Here is an 18,396-nt window from a genome sequence, read left to right on the forward strand (position 1 = left end):
CAGTTCATTAACCTTTGTTTGTTATGGGGTTTCCATTGGTCTTCTAGCCTCTTTCAATAATTACATCTGGTGCTGCATTCTGAGAGGACCTAAGTAGTGGATGAAGGTAGTTCCCAGTACAGTGTTGGGCCAATCTATATCAGCGTCAAAGACTAACCCCTCCCCTCCCCTTCAAGAACATACCTCATAGTCACCTTCTCCCTTTTCTAGATCTTCCCCTCATTCTCAATGTTACCCCGATCCCTACCCCCACAATTACTTCTTCCCTTCTCCTCATTACGCCACAATTGCCCCACCCATCCATTCTCTCTCCACTGTCTTCGTGTGCTGAGGTTTATTATATAAAAAGTTCAAAGTGATATAGCTGCAAACCTGTTGTTATTATTGTTATTTTCTTATTGTGGTCTTCTGTCCAAAGATTTGTTTCATGCGGCTTTCCATGTTACTCTATCCTGTGCAAGCCTCTTCACCTCCGAGTAACAACTGCAACCTACATCATTTTCAATCTGCTCTTGGTCTGCCTCTACGATTTTTACCCTGCACGCGTCCCTCCAGTACTAAATTGGTGATCCCTTGATGCCTCAAAATGTGCCCTACCAACAGATCCTTTCTTTTAGTCAGGTTGTACCACAAAGTTCTCTTCTCCTCAATTCTGTTCAATACCTCCTCATTACTTATGTGATCTACTCATCCAGTCCTCAGCATTGTTCTATAACACCACACTTTAAAATATTCTATTCTCTTTTTGTGTAAACTGTTTATCGTCCATGTTTCACTTCCATTCATGGCGAACTTCCATAAAAATACTTTCAGAAACGACTTCCTGACACTTAAATCTACACTCGATGTTAAAAAATTTCTCTTCTTCACAAACGCTTTTCTTACCATGGCCAGTCTACATTTTATGTCCTCCCTACTTCGACCATCATCATTTATTTTGCTCCCCAAATAGCAGAATTCTTCTACTACTGTAAGCGTTTCATTTCATAATTTAATTCCCTAGCATCACCTGATTTAATTCGACGAAATTCCATTATTCTCGTTTTGCTTTTGTTGATGTTCATCTTATACCCTCTTTCAAGACATTGTCCATTCCGTTCAACTGCTCTTCCTAGTATTTTGCTGTCTCTGACAGAATTACAATATCATCGGCAAACCTCAAAACTTTTTATTTCTTCTCCCTGTACTTTAATTCCTAATCCACATTTTTCTTTTGTTTCCTTTACTGCTTGCTCGATATACAGACTGAATAACATCGGGGTACCCTACAACCCTGTCTCACTCCCTTCCCAACCACTGCTTCCCTTTCATGCCCCTCGACTCTTATAACGGCCATCTGGTTTCTGTACAAATTGTAAATAGCCTTTCGCTCCCTTTATTTTACCCCTGCCACCTTCAGAATTTGAAAGAGAGTATTCCAGTCAACATTGTTGGTTTGCCTTTCCTTAATTTATCTTCTATGAGAAGTCGTAGGGTCAGTATTGCCTCCCGTGTTCCTACATTTCTTTGGAATCCAAATTGATCTTCCCTGACGTAGGTTTCTATCAGTTTTTCCATTCTTCTGTAAAGAATTCGTGTTGATATTTTGCAACCGTGACTTATTAGACTGATAGTAGCTTAATTTCCATATCTTTCCTTGGAATTGCTATTAATATATTCTTCTTAAAGTCTGGGGGTATTTCGCTTGTCTCATACATCTTGCTCACCAGATGGAAGAGGTTTGTCATGGCTGGCTCTCCCAAGGCAATCAGTAGCTCTAATGGAATGTTGTCTACTCTCGGGGCCTTGTTTCGACTTAAGAATTTCAGTGCTTTGTCAAATTCTTCACGCATTATCCTATCTCCCTTCTTATCTTCATCTACGTCTTCTTCCACCTTTCTGCTTTCCCTTCTTTGCTTAGGACCAGTTTTTCATCTGAGCCCTTGATATTCATACAGGTGGTTATCTTTCTTCTAAAGGCTTTTTTCACTTTCCTCTAGGCCCTAGTGATATATGCTTCTACTCCTTACATTTGTCCTCCAGCCATTCCTGCTTAGCCATTTTGCACCTCCTATCGATTTCATTTTTTAGACGTTTGTATTCCCTTTCGCCTATGTCATGTATTGTATTTTTATATTTTCTCCTTTCATCGATTAAATTCAGTATCTCTTGTGTTACCCAAGGATTTGTAATAGCCCTAGTCTTTTTACCTACTTGTTCCTCTGCTGCCTTCACTGTTTCATTTCTCAAAGGTACCCATTATTCTTCTACTGTATTCCTTCCCTCTGTTCTTGTTAATCGTGTTCCCTAATGCTCACTTTGGGTTTTTCAGTTTATCCAGGTTCCCATCTCCTTAAATTCCTGCCGTTTTGTAGTTTCTGCAGTTTTAATCTACAGTTCATAAGCAATAAATCGTGGCCAGAGTCCACATCTGCCCCTGGAAATGTTTTACAATTTAAAAACTGGTTCCTAAATCTCTGCTACCATTATGTAACCTATGTGAAACCTTCCAGTGTCTTCAGCCATCTTTCACTCATACAAATGTCTTTCATGATTCTTAAACCAAGTGTTAGCTATGACTGAGTTATGCTCTGAGGAAAATTCTACCAGGCGGCTTCCTCTTTCATTCCTTACCCCAAGTCCATATTAAACAACTATTTTTCCTTCTCTTCATTTCCCCACTATCGAATTCCAGTCCCCCAAAACCATTAAATTTTCGTCTCCCTTAACTATCTGAATAATTTCTTTTATCGCGTCATATGTTTATTCAATCTCTTCATCATCTGCGGAGCTAGTTGGCATATACACTTGTACTACGGTGATAGCCGTGGGCTTCGTGTCTATCTTGGCTCTAGTAATGCGTTCACAACGCTACTCGTAGTAGCTTATCCGCGCTCCTATTTCTTTTATTCATTATCAAACCTATTTCTGCATTACCCCTATTTGATTTTGTATTTGTAAACCTGTATTCACCTGACCAGAAGTCCTGCTCCTTACGCCACCGAACTTCACTAATTCCCACTATATCTAAATTTAACCTATTCATTTCCCTTTTTAAATTTTGTAAGCTACCTGCCCGATTAAGTGATCTGACATTCCACACTCCGATCCATAGAACGCCAGTTTTGTTTCTCCTAATGACTACGTCGTCCTGAGTAGTCCCCGCACGGAGATCTTAATGGGGGGCTATTTTACCTCCGGAATACTTTACCCAAGAGGTGCCCAAGCGGATGCCATCATCATTTAACCATGCAGTAGAGCTGCATGCGCTCGGGGAAAGTTACAACTATAGTTTCGCCTTGCTTTCAGCCATTCGCAGTTCTAGCACAGCAATGTCATTTTGGTTGATTTTATAAAGCCAAATCAGTCAGTCATCAAGACTGTTGACCGTGCAACTAACGAAAAGGCCGCTTCCCCTCTTCAGGAACCAAATGCTTGTCTAGCCTCTCAACAGATACCGGTCCATCTGTATCGCTGAGGCACGTAGCCTCCCCACCAATGTCAAAGCCCTTAGTTCATGGGGAGGGGGGGGGGTGATATTGTTATTTATTTATAAAGAATTTCCGAGTGAGCGTTGAGTGTCCATGAACCAAACGCTACGAGAGATGGTTCTTGACTGCACCTGTGTTTGGGGTGAGCAGAGCCACCAACTAGGGATGCTATCTGGCTGTTTTGAACAAGATTTACACTTATGCGCCAAAGAAACTGGTATAGGCATGCGTATTCAAATGCAGAGATATAAACGAGCAGAATACGGCGCTGCGGCCGACAACGCCTATATAAGACAACAAGTGTGTGCCACAGTTGTTAGATCGGTTACTGCTGCTGAAATGACAGGTTATCAAGATATAAGTGAGTTTGTACTTGGTGTTATAGTCGGGCAAGAGCGATGTGACACAGCATCTACGAGGTAGCGATGAAGTGGGGTTTTTTCCGTACGACCATTTCACGAGTGTACCGTGAATATCAGGACTCCGGTAAAACTTCAGATCTCCAACATCGCTATGGCCGTGAAAAGATCCTGCAAGAACAGGACCGACAACAACTGAAGAGAATCGTTGAACGTGATAGAACTGCAACCCTTCCGCAAATTGTTGCATATTTCAATACTGGGCCATCACCAAGTGTCGGCGTGCGAACCATTCAATGAAACATCATCGATATGGGCTTTTGGAGCCGAAGGCCCACTCCTTTACCCTTGCTGACAGCACGACACAAAGCTTTACGCCTCGCATGGGCCCATCAACAGCGACATGAGACTGCTGATGACTGAAACATCTTGCCTGGTCGGTCGAGTCTCGTTTCAAATTGTATCGAGCGATGGACGTGTACAGGTATGGAGACAACCTCATGAATCCATGGACCCTTCATCTCAGCAGGGGACGCTTCAAGCTGGTGGAGCTCTGTAATGGTGTGGGGCATGTGCAGTTGGAGTGATATGGGACCCCTGGTACGTCTAGATACGACTCTGACAGGTGACACGTACGTAAACATCCTATGTGGTCAACTGCATCCATTTGTGTTCATTGTGCATTCCGATGGCCTAGCGGTCGCGCGGTTCCAGACTGTAGCGCCTAGAACCGCTCGGCCACCCCGGCCGGCATTTATGGACAGACCTGCAGGATTCATGGTGTCAGTTCCCTCCATCACTACTTCAGACTTTAGTCAAGTCCATGCCCTGTCGTGTTGTGGCACTTCTGCGTGCTCGAGGGTGCCCTACACGATATTAGGCAGGTGTATCAGCTTCTTTGGCCCTTCAGTGTAGGTACATGTTGCAGAACTGAATTGCGAATTGCGAATGTTGTGAGAGGTGTCGGATGACTGACATGCAAGAACCTATCACCAAAATAACAGTAAGAGACGCGAAGAATCAAGATGAACTCAGCTGGGGACAATGAAGTTCTCCTAGATTTATAATAAATATTCAGTAGCGTAAATTAAGGTAATTTAAGTAACTGCAGAAGGAGGTGTGTTTACGACTGCCGAATAAATCGATAGCCTACTAGCACCTTAAACAATTCTGCTTGAGGAATTGTTACCAATGCTAATTGCCAAAAACTTTCAAATTTAAGGTGAAGTATGGAAATTTTCGTAGGGCTTAGGTAAATTCTTCAGTATCATTAAGAAGATTAGTTATCTATCAGACACATCCATCAGCAATTAGAACGAAGTATAGTTGAAACGACCAGTAGACATGACTAAAAGATAGAAGACTAGGGAATTCACTCTGTTAAAAAATTATGAACGCGTTTGAGTTCGTCATAAACAGCAGATGCATGTGGTGGACAGAATCTTAGAATTTTTTCAATGTGTCTATACCTACATGCTGTAAATACTCCATAAATGTCAAATTCATGATCTGTTCTTCAAACCAGGGCGCCGCCAGATGGAATGTGCTTTCGTTCATGCACATGAGGCAGCGAGTAATAATACTTAAATATATGATCCATCAGTATTAATGGGTTGTCTTCTAAATATGTGTAAGAGAAATGGGAGGTTTTATAACAGTAAGAACAGAAAGAGAGATACTAATGGTCATCTGGTACCATGGTTCAGTACAGTTTGGTACCAGTTCAGAAAATGATGTTACATTTCATGTATGTATCAAATATGACTACAATGAAAAGAACTTCCGCAGTTTGGTAAATTTGTCAAAGAGAGCTCAGGCACTTCGGTTTGGAGCCATGAAGCTGAAACAGGCCTACAATGTATCTTTAAAAATTCAAAAAGAAAAATTAAAAAATCTACTACATATTTGCCGATTAGTTACCATGAAGCAGCAAAATCAACAGGTTTGCGAGTCCCTCAGGTGATCAGAGGCATCACAACTGCAAATAGGTGACCTGATTGATAAATATACCAGCAAGAAAAGACTGCACATTGCAGCCCATAGAAAAGAGTTTATCTTTGACCTCGTTTAATGGCCCTCATAACTGCAAAAATCAACAGAGATTCAGAAACTGTCAACTGTGAGTCAGCAAGCCATGTAATCTCTTTAGAATGAAACATAAATATGTCATCAACATATTTTAAAAACTGTTTAAAATCTCTTGTTTACTTATGCATTCTAAGAAAAAAAGTAAATTAATTGTCACTGATACTTTAAAATTATATGTATATTCAATAAAACTTAATCATTCCATGCTGCTAATTATTTTGTAAACACAGTTCTCTGCAATTTTTTGATTCTGCTGGAAATTGTAAGTTATACAGTAGATACGATCCTTTAACATTACACCGTCACAGCATATGTGTGATTAGGGATAAATAATATTTTTATTAATTGGTTAACGACATAAAAGCTTATGTTTCTCTGCATACTACTTTTTTAAGGAGTGCACGCTGATAATAAGAATTAGTATGTAGAGAAATGTTTATCTGTGTACATATTATTAAAATTAAACAATTTACAGTGCTGTCTCCTAAGCTGTAAGACGTTTTTAATAACAGATTTCACATTTTCAGTTTCCATGGAGCAATATTCACTTTGTCATGGGAAAAGTTCGGGAAGCATTGAAACCTGTGTACAAGGACTTCGTATGTAAACACCTAATTTCCAAAGAGGATAGCGCACAGTCTCGATTAATAACGTTTAATGAACTGAGGTAGGTTCATTGTAAGTCTTCAGTGACATAATCTGTACGAGTTTCATTGGATGTAATGTTGGCTTGATACAACATACTTCTTATCATGTGCCATCACAGATAGACACATTTACAAAGCATTATGCCGCCATAATTAATGAGCTTGTTAAGTTTGCTGTAACAAAGTACTGGAGCCTGATATCGCTGTGTACCATGTCCCACATTAGTTGAATGGCTTGTGAATCGGGCTAATTGAGTAGAATATTAACAGGTGAACTCAGGAAGAATAATGTCAGACTCAGAACATTAACAACACTAACATTCTTAAAAAACACAACATCAGAAATAATGTTCCCAGAGAATCCAACTCATGGGATGTAGAACGGTGTGCCAGTAATAAGTCATTAAGGGATACACGGAAGCTAAGTGGTACCATCTCTTGCATGACCGAAAGGGTCCTTGTTGCCGCAAGATCACTGAGTAAAAGGCCACCAAACCAAGTGGAAACTTTAAAGCATGTGTCATTATGATTCTTCGACCTTAAAGAAGGTAACAACATCAGTTGAGTGAGTTTGAATATGGCAGAACAATTGGTCTATCCATAGCTTGTATCGAAGTCATTCCAAGCCTCACGTCTTCGTCTTTAATATGTTTTTCTTACAACAGGCGTACACTTCATGTTTGCAGTGGATCAAAATGGCTTCTGGATCAATAGAGACCATTGTTCTCCTTATCTCTAAGGTCAAAAGTCAGTGTCCTTATCTCCAAGGTCAGTGTCCTCCATTCTAAGGAAGTTGTGTGGCTTATCTCCTAGCTCAATATCCTCCCCTTCCCCCTCTGTTCTGGGATAGTTGTATGACCTTAAATTTTAAAAATTGCGAGAGATTTAAAAAATGGCAGAGGACTCACTTGACACTTTTATCAATGATGAATTATTTTACTACTGTAATTTATGAGTGCCACCATTAGTTATTACCCAATTATAATGATTTCATGAGGCACTTGTGTTTTCTCTCTCATCCTATTTACAATCCTGTCATCCAATAGAACTGCGTTTTACATTTAGATGATGGTGTTCTATGGTTGAAAGTATGGTTGTAAATAATAAGAAAGAAACAGAGTAACAAAGTTTCTTGACTTATTCATAATATTTTTTGACAGCATTTTAGCACGTTTTTATTAGAACTCTTTCTTGTCTATTTGTTCAGTGCATATTTTGAAGTTGATTTTGAACTAACTTGTGAATGAGATAAAGGCTTGAAACTTCCAACATAGCTATGAACTCGACGACAATGCAATATTATCTCATTTTCTTGTCTGGTGTATGGTGGAGGGTAGTATGTTTTTCTTTCTGTCTGTTCAGTACAAATTGTGCAATTAATTTTAAGCCAACTTCCCAATGAGCTACAGACTTGAAACTTTCAACATAGCTAATAAAAGTTCAGAAGCACAAATTTTCAGTACTGTCTGTATCGGGTTAGGAATCTTTAATTGACTAGGAAAAATTATTTTAATTTTTAGTAAATTTTAAAAATGTGATATGTTAAATCACCTTTTATTTAAGTAATTATTTTTTGTACAGTGTCCTTTTGGTTACGATATATAATACTTTTCGACATCTCTTTTCTTTAGTAGCAACATGGTCAGAGGTATTTTGATAATAATGACTAGAAACACACACACACACACATATCTATTTACTCTATGACAAAGAGTCCATAATATTCTGTGCACAAACGTACATTTTCACTTTATTTACATCAAATAAACACATCCACTATTTTTTCTCTATCATCTGAGTGAATACTGTGAGTATGAAAGGGTTCTCAGTGCCGTTCTCAAAATTTACCTGTTTGGCACCATGGGACGACAGACCGACTTTCAGTTCTGATACAATGCACTACATCCACATCTATATCTTCATCAGTAATCCACGAGCCACCTGACAGTGTGTGGCGGAGGGTACTTCTGGCGCCAATAACCCCCTTCCCTTTTCGACTCGCGAATGGCGCGTGGTAAGAATGATTGTCGGTAAACCACTGTTGTTGTTGTTGTGGTCTTCAGTCCTGAGACTGGTTTGATGCAGCTCTCCATGCTACTCTATTCTGTGCAAGCTTCTTCATCTCCCAGTACCTACTGCAACCTACATCCTTCTGAATCTGCTTAGTGTATTCATCTCTTGGTCTCCCTCTACGACTTTTACCCTCCACGCTGCCCTCCAATGCTAAATTTGTGATCCCTTGATGCCTCAAAACATGTCCTACCAACCGATCCCTTCTTCTAGTCAAGTTGTGCCACAAACTTCTCTTCTCCCCACTCCTATTCAATGCTTCCTCATTAGTTACGTGATCTACCCACCTTATCCTCAGCATTCTTCTGTAGCACCACATTTCGAAAGCTTCTATTCTCTTCTTGTCCAAACTAGTTATCGTCCATGTTTCACTCCCATACATGGCTACACTCCATACAAATACTTTCAGAAACGACTTCCTGACACTTAAATCTATACTCGATGTTAACAAATTTCTCTTCTTCAGAAACGATTTCCTTGCCATTGCCAGTCTACATTTTATATCCTCTCTACTTCGACCATCATCAGTTATTTTACTCCCTAAATAGCAAAACTCCTTTACTACTTTAAGTGTCTCATTTCCTAATCTAATTCCCTCAGCATCACCCGATTTAATTTGACTACATTCCATTATCCTTGTTTTGCTTTTGTTGATGTTCATCTTATATCCTCCTTTCAAGACACTGTCCATTCCATTCAACTGCTCTTCCAAGTCCTTTGCTGTCTCTGACAGAATTATAATGTCATCGGCGAACCTCAAAGTTTTTACTTCTTCTCCATGAATTTTAATACCTACTCCGAATTTTTCTTTTGTTTCCTTTACTGCTTGCTCAATATACAGATTGAACAACATCGGGGAGAGGCTACAACCCTGTCTTACTCCCTTCCCAACCACTGCTTCCCTTTCATGTCCCTCGACTCTTATAACTGCCATCTGGTTTCTGTACAAATTGTAAATAGACTTTCGCTCCCTGTATTTTACCCCTGCCACCTTTAGAATTTGAAAGAGAGTATTCCAGTCAACATTGTCAAAAGCTTTCTCTAAGTCTACAAATGCTAGAAACGTAGGTTTGCCTTTCCTTAACCTTTCTTCTAAGATAAGTCGTAAGGTCAGTATTGCCTCACGTGTTCCAGTGTTTCTACGGAATCCAAACTGGTCTTCCCCGAGGTTGGCTTCTACTAGCTTTTCCATTCGTCTGTAAAGAATTCGCGTTAGTATTTTGTAGCTGTGACTTATTAAACCGATAGTTCGGTAATTTTCACATCTGTCGACACCTGCTTTCTTTGGGATTGGAATTATTATATTCTTCTTGAAGTCTGAGGGTATTTCGCCTGTCTCATACATCTTGCTCACCAGATGGTAGAGTTTTGTCATGACTGGCTCTCCCAAGGCCATCAGTAGTTCTAATGGAATGTTATCTATTCCCGGGGCCTTGTTTCGACTCAGGTCTTTCAGCGCTCTGTCAAACTCTTCACGCAGTATCTTATCTCCCATTTCGTCTTCATCTACATCCTCTTCCATTTCCAAAATATTGTCCTCAAGTACATCGCCCTTGTATAAACCCTCTATATACTCCTTCCACCTTTCTGCCTTCCCTTCTTGGCTTAGAACTGGGTTGCCATCTGAGCTCTTGATATTCATACAAGTGGTTCTCTTCTCTCCAAAGGTCTCTTTAATTTTCCTGTAGGCAGTATCTATCTTACCCCTAGTGAGACAAGCCTCTACATCCTTACATTTGTCCTCTAGCCATCCCTGCTTAGTCATTTTGCACTTCCTCTCAATCTCATTTTTGAGACGTTTGTATTGTATTCCTTTTTGCCTGCTTCATTTACTGTATCAGACCACTGTATCAGCTTTAATTTTTCGAATTTTCTCATCGTGGTCATTTCGTGAGACGTATGTGGAAGGAAATAATATGTTAGCGGACTCTTCCCAGCAAGCGCTGACTCGAAATTTCAACAGCAGACATCTCTTTAATGCACAACACCTCTCTTTAGTGTCTGCCACTGGAGTTTGTTGAGCATTTCTATAACGCTCTCGCTCCGATTAAACGATTCACAAGGGCAGGCCACAACGCTTGGAACGCGGGTTTTTTTTTTTAATGGTTGGCGTTCAAACTGCTGGATCGCTGGATCGAGTTCAATTCGTCAGTTTTTTTTATTTTCAACACAGTCATTTTCTTTGCTATTTATATTACAATTAGAATAATGGGAAAATACGTGTAATCAGATGTACTTTTATCAAATTTACAATTTTATTTGGCAGTCTACTAATTTTTATTATCACAAATAATATAATATTCATAACTATCGACTAGTAAACGATCAAACGCATAAAGTGATACTGAAAATGTATGCTTGTCCGAGTCTTCAAAACTGTTCGTATTTAATTGAAAGAGAAATTGCTTCTTGGAAGACGCTATTGAAATACACTCGATACTGCATAACCAATTATTAACGCCGACTTTTAAGGAAATACTGCGTTATGCATGGTTTGCTTCCAAATTATCGTCTGAAACAGAGGTTTCTGAAAATGTTAACGAGGTTTGTTTTTCTACGGAAAACGTCAAAAGACCTTGCGTATACGGAAACATAGCATTTATTCATTGCAGCTGGTGCCGTTTAACTTTAAGTTTTCCATGTTTTTACGAAAAATACCATCCTGCAACTTGTACTCGTAATGTCGAAAGCGACGATTAACTGTACATCTTTCGAAAACCGTCTGTGCCGGTCAAAACTTGGAGGTAACAAGTTGTTTCGGGCTCCTTCCAGGTACAAGGGATTTTTCAAATCACGGACAAGCACACATTTTCAGTATCACTTTATGCGTTTGGTCGTTTACTAGTCGATAGTTATGAATATTACATTATTTGTGATAATAAAAATTAGTATACTGCCAAATAACGTGGTAAATTTAATAAAAGTTCATCCGATTACACGTATTTTCCCCATTATATTAATTGTAATATAAATAGTAAAGAAAATGACTGTGTCGAAAATAAAAAAAAAAACGAACGGGACTCGATCCAGTTACTACGCGGTAGCGGAAAAGACAATGGTGTTTCTTATCAGGAAAATTAGGAAGACTCCACATCACTGCATTGCAGAGCATCTCCAAGCTACATACAGGTACTGCAGTCTGAAGATGATCTGCATCTCTCAGGGTGTAGTCATGTCTATCACCCAAACATTCTATTCCTCATTATTTTGTACCATCCAACAGAGGAACTATAAAAGCTCTACTAACGTCACCCAGTAGAGAACTTGATAAGATATTACCACATCCCAGTCTTCCAATATATATTAAAAAACAAATACCATCTGATTCTGCCATCGATCATCTGTGGTGATCCTATTAGATACACAGGTATTGCTCTACTGGAGCAGGTGGCCTGTGATCGAAGTTGCTTCCACAGACCAGTGTATAGTTTCGTCATATGTACTGTAGGACTACTACATCCCACAAACTGTCAATCACAAGAGAGGGTCCCTATGTTTATCTTTCATAAACAATGTGATGTATTGTTTTTTTATGCTGTAACATATCCAAGCAATGTGTGACTGCAGCTTTGTACACTGCCTTCATTTTGTTTTTTTCCACCACAACTTGGACATCGCATGATGTAAACAATGCTGCTCTCATAACACAGGATGCTTGAAATAAAAGACAGAGGCAGCGTTTCTTATTGACAAAAAATGTGGAAAATATCGCAACATATGGAAACTGGACGAGTGGGGCATTTCCAAACAGCTGCCCAAAGGTGACTGATGAACTCTACATTTAAAATCATCTTCCACAGTGACGTGGTAGCAGATGTCTAGGTGTTGCATTTCGATTGATTTCTCATATTGCAATCATGTACATGATCACTGTTTCGTGCAGGCCATCCTTAGGAGGTACTGCTCCCACCAAGACTTCCTCCATATCAAAGAAGTGGCATCACTCAATCATTGTGTGGTAATCAACAGCATATCAGTGGACAGATAAGATGGAAAAGCCATTGTTGATATGGGGTGATGTACGGTAACAAGCACCACATTTGATAGTGCAATCAATTTTAGCTATTTTACCAATTTTTCTGCAGTTTCAACGCCGACCAGTGGCACAACAGCATGCTTCTCAGTTTCTGTATCATTGCTAAACCACCCATCCACTACTTTGCGTGAGCCATATAGTAGATTGCCAATGTAGATAGATGGCTGTGCAGTATGTCCATTTATTGTTAATTCTCTAACAAGTACACCAAAATATACCAGACAGCACCCTGTTATGATGCACATAGGTTATTTACATATTTCTAGCACTTCGATTATAGTGCGTAATTTATGAATACTATTGCCCATCTTTCCATGTGTGGATGGGAGTCACAGAGCATTCTCCTATTCTTCAGATAAAATTGGGCATTGAAAGATCTCTCCACATTGTCTTCAACCAACCCTCCCTACAACGATGTCCTCGATTTAATTTGCAACTGATCAGAAGTAGGAAAGTGCTATACCCACTACGTTCCACATCTTGAGAAGGAACAGAGCCAAATCCAAAACTTTGTTTAGGGTGGACTGTTCTTACTCATGGTTCCCATCCATTTGCACAAGATCTTTCGAAATGAGTACATGTCGAGGAGGTTAGCACACATTATTGGTGTGTAGTAGATATAAGAGTGTTGTGATGATGGGGCTCCAGACGCGTGCAGTTTGAAACAGTTTACATAAATCAACTGTGCTATCAGTTCTGAAGTATTGTTCCAGTGTTTGGTGTCCACACCAAGAAGATATAGGAAACAGAGAAATGATTGTGAAACATAAACACATTTTAAAGGCTAAATGGTTCTGCACTTAAACATGCTATAACGTTAGAACTGTGCGGTTTCTGACCTATTAGTCATGTGGAATGCAACGCTGTCAGTATTCCAATAAAAGAAACATATTTCCAGCGTATGACATACATTCTCCCTGCAAGTTTCTCTATAATAAACTATGGTGACAAACTGTAAAGTGATAGAACTAGTACCCAGGACACCAAAGAAAACATCGATTCTTTGTAACACAAGCACATCATAGGTTTCTATGGGCATATGATGCCTGCTGTTTACAAAGCTCTTACCTGATTACGGTTAAGAAAGTACGATATGTTCACAACAGTCCTATAAAATGATCGGCGGCAGCCGAAAATGCATACAAAGAAATAGTGACGTCTTACAAGGAAAATAAACACCATGATCAGTAGCCAGAGGAGATGTAAGAGTCTTATCACAGTTTACCACCGCTCCTGGTAACCTGCCTCTTGCACACAGAAGTCATGGTCTGGTGTTATGTTATATTGCTCATGTGCAGGATAATGTTACTGTTTTGCCTTGACACCACATTTCTAGAAGCCTTTTCTTTCCACTATTAAGCTATGTATATATAGCATCAGTCTACTCTCCTTCTCAAGAACACGCAGTTTTATTGATTTTGCTCGCACTCATTTTATGGTATTTCTCTCTAATTTTATGCATTCTCAGTCAATTTCCATAATTTTACTAGGATTATATATATTTCATTGTTTGTCTCCCAATTTTTACGTATTTCAGATCAATTTTTCGTGGTTATACCATGTTTTCCTCGAATTTTATCGATTTTATGTCATTTTTCATATTTTTTCCGCAGTTTTCCATATGTATATGGTTATGTTGCTGACATACCCGTATACTCTATGATTTTCTACAAGAATATTTACACATATGATACACTAACCTACTAAAAATCCTAAGACTTGCCCTCTCCCCGATGATCCACATACATGTATTTTCGATAGGACAGACATGAAAAGTATAGTAACAGTAACTTTGTACCTATATGAAACTGAAGGCACGATTTGTGTCTAAGATGTGACAGAGAAATGGAGTACTTCACATACGTCTTCGTTGGTCTAGAAGAGGGTTTTGAAACAGGTTTTCCATTGATGAACATGATTCATCACACATGCTTTGGATGCTCTCTGCTCACATTGGTGTGGAGACATTTGCTGTTATCGATTGCAGGTAGATTGCGCTCTAAGTCACACACAGAATACACCATTGTATACAAGTCGACCGCAAGTTGTACTACACAACCGGTGAATCCCGAGAGATCAACGGAAAAAATGGTTAAGTGTGTGATAAATGACCTGGAGCAGCATCTCCCTGTTTTTACAATGCATCACCAGTCTCTCATTAAGTCATACCTCGTTACAACCCCTCTCATCCGATCACTCCATCTACTTTCTATCATCCTTTAATGTAGATACATGTCAAATTACAGGCAGTTCGTTCTCTTTTCCAGGAAATAATCAAAGACAGCAGTCAGCTTGTATGTATCACTATTAACTCAATAGAAATGGATCTGCATTGGATCTGCATTGAAGGATGATAGAAAGTAGATGGAGTGATCGGCTGAGAGGGGTTGTAACAGGGCATGACTTACTGGTAAATTGTGATGCATTCTAGGAGATGTTGCAGCAGGTCATTTGTCATGCATTTAACCATTTTTTCTGCTGTTTTCTTGGGGTGCACAAGTTGCGTGGTAAAACTTGCGGTCGACTTGTATACAATTGCGTGTTCTGTGTGTGGCTTAGCGCTATCTACCTGTAATCGTTAACAGTAAACATCCCCACATCAATGGGACCGATGGCCTTTGTAGTCTGGTCCCTTCAACCCACCACAAACAAACAAACCACCCACACCACTGTCAGCAGAGCGCTACCAATGTGTGTGTGATGAATCATGTTCATCAATGGAAAACCCATTTCAAAACCGTCCTCTAGATGAACGAACATGTACGTGAAGCACTCCATTTCTCTGCCATATCCTTCATGTATCACCATTACCTCAATAGACATACAGTAAAATGTTGTTAAAACCATACAGCAGCTGTTCTGTAAAGTATTTGTTAGCTGACACAGTATGATGGTGAACCAAGTGCTGAAAAAAAAATTACTCGCCATGCAAAGTGGTGGCTCTCATGATCAGTTTAATTTATTGGCTTATGAATTTGATATTAATGATGTGCCACCTGCAGGTACAAGCGATGACTGGGGTACCACGGATATGATTCTTGAGTTGGAGTGGTAATAAGGCCTTTTTTATTGTGATGATATCTTTCAACAAAATTTCAGAATCTCAGCTACACAGGGTGAGATGACCATCGTAATAAAATCAGATATAATTCCGAATTTATGTAGTGATATGTAGTATAAACCTCATATTTACAATTTCTCTCTTCTGTTACCTTAAGAGACTTCATATGCGGTCAGGCATTTGTTTACATCAAGGGAGGTCGTAAGTGAGGGGGCATCCTGTGACAGAGGTCTTAACACTCCGTCATGAGTCAAAAATGAGTTTAATGTTGTAGTCTGCGATACATTACGTAACAGATATTAAGCCGATTAGGACAGATGTCTTTCTACCTGATGAGAAAATACTTAGAGGAAATATAGCCTATGTCATATTGCTACAGGATTTCTACAACGAGTAACGATACTTTAGCGATGTGAAAATGCGTGCACACCCCAATTTCTGCTGTCTTCGAAAATAACTTGTATAAAAGGGAGAAATCCACATTTTGCATGAGAATTTCGAGGTGTACAGTCAACAACATCGTTATCTTGGATTGGATAAAGTGGACGTTTTTAAATTGGAGTATTCGTCGGTGTGAAATTGGTTAGAACTACTGTGTATATCCAAGCTCCAGCTGTTTGTTTTGCAGTGTACCGCGGCTGGCGGCATGGGAGTTCATGAGGAGTCGGCGACCACAAGTAACAGATTAGTTCGGCCTGTGACGGGCAGTTGGGTACAAAGAATGAACTGACGTGTCTACTGTTGCCTGTGGCAGCAGGGGCTAGTGAAGTTACCAGCGTGCTGCATGAGCGGCGATAGAAGGAGACGTGTGTGTTGCGTGAGAAGATTGAAAATGATGGGTGTTTACGCTGGACGGTTATTCCACCCATCTAAATTGATCAATTGACTGCTTGGTGACAGTCTATCTCCAATCTCTGAGCATTCGGTACAGGGGTGCGTGGATGCCGTGGTATGGGCGTGCGGCTACTGTCATTCCCGATATTTGTGAGGGTCTCTCCTCACCTGTGCTCGCGAGACGATACGATGCCCCCTGTTGGTGGAGGATGGCGCGACCACGGCTCCTGGCAGTCGGTGGACGCACTCTTCGCGATCGCGACTTTATGTGATCAGCTGGATTTTTTTCGCCTGATATGTTTAAAGAAAACGTTGTGGAGGCGGAGGGTGTTTGTTTTCTCAGATGTTAGTGCATACAAGACCTCGGATATATTTAGTGCTACGATCTATTTGTGGCGAAAATTTCATTACTTGATGTGTGTGATACTCAAACACTGAAAATATTTTTTACTACGAAGCAGGATCATTGTAAGATGGAGGTGAATGTTTTAAGCGATCTATTTGACTTCTGTAAATTGTTAAACAATTAATTTGATAGAGTAGTGCAAATGGATTATTTAACTCTATTTTTGATATCGAAATTGCGTCAGCTCTCAGCTTGTGTCCAGCATTAGCCAGCAGGATCACAGTATTCTGAGGATAATGCATGTTTAGAGACGTTGGTTCACACAGACAAACAGGAAGTGGGCTCTTGAGAGAGACAGAAACAGGAAGCAGGTCTGGAATTTTCCGATCAACAGAATGCCGTCACTTGACGCTTTGTTTTTGTTTGGGGGGGGGGGGGGGGATGAGATCAAAGGAGGCCGATATGCGGTCCCTGTTCGGTGGTCTTTAGTAACGTGATCCGTAATTAGGACATTGAGCGGTTTTTATCTTCATGTTAGCGCCCTGACGATAGACACTGACGCGAGAGACCCCCAAACGCTACTATACTGCACATCATTCCATTCATGATCTGTAGACCACTTTTGCAGAGTTTAATTGTCAGTGCAATATGACTGCTGTATGTTTCTTGAGCTGTACAAAATAGTATGGTGCTGAAATTCTCACAATTTTTGTGTCTGCAGAAAGTACTTTCACACCAGCAGCAGCAATTTGGTAGGTAAATTCAGAAAGAACCAATTAGAATGCTACCATCTCAGGAAGTTCCATGATGTCAGAGAGTCACAAGACATCCTTTGTGGGAGGGCATAGGAGTCTCTAGAGACTGGTTCGACAAGATGGGGGCAGAGCAATGATGCATCTACAGGAAGTTTAGTGACGTTGGAGACAGGTAGAATTCTGTCCGCCCCCCCCCCCCCTCCCCGACGGCCAACTGCCATTGTGGCTTTAGAGCATCTCTGGACCAGTATATGTAGGACATCGAAAATTCACCGAAATTCCTGCCATTTTTCTCGTATGCGGGACAGCATTTCGAATTCTGTTCTTTTTTCTTTCTTTCGCATTCTGTTGTGGGTTTCCAAACATGCCATGATTTTTTAGATATGTAATTGTTCTGATTTTCCTGTCTGTGCTTAGATACCAGTGAGCTTCGAAAAGTGAGGAAAATAAAAAGTAAATGCCTCAACATCCCTGACTGCAGCAGCCCACTCTGCGTTTCTATGTGCGATCAGAATAAAAAAAGCGCCAAAATTGTTTAAGTATTCCTTATTGCCTACTCATCCACAAACTGTTTAAATAAACAGTATTCCATACACTGCGGTCAATTTCCTGACAAATTCTTTATTTAACTAAATAAACTATATCCAGAATGAGATTTTCACTCTGCAGCGGAGTGTGCGCTGATATGAAACTTCCTGGCAGATTAAAACTGTGTGCCCAACCTAGACTC

At 40.0% G+C, this 18,396-nt stretch overlaps 1 protein-coding gene across 1 annotated transcript in view; it reads left to right on the top strand.

Annotated features, from left to right (window-relative positions):
* Nucleotides 1-18,396, top strand: part of LOC124593823 (EF-hand domain-containing family member C2-like) — a 264,643-nt gene that overhangs the window by 213,858 nt on the left and 32,389 nt on the right. Inside the window, exon 10 of the mRNA XM_047132172.1 lies at nt 6,445-6,584. Coding sequence (XP_046988128.1) covers nt 6,445-6,584 — 140 coding nt within the window. The remainder of the gene's footprint in view (nt 1-6,444; nt 6,585-18,396) is intronic.

Source organism: Schistocerca americana, chromosome 2 (genome assembly GCF_021461395.2).
Source record: "Schistocerca americana isolate TAMUIC-IGC-003095 chromosome 2, iqSchAmer2.1, whole genome shotgun sequence".
NCBI classification, from domain to species: domain Eukaryota; kingdom Metazoa; phylum Arthropoda; class Insecta; order Orthoptera; family Acrididae; genus Schistocerca; species Schistocerca americana.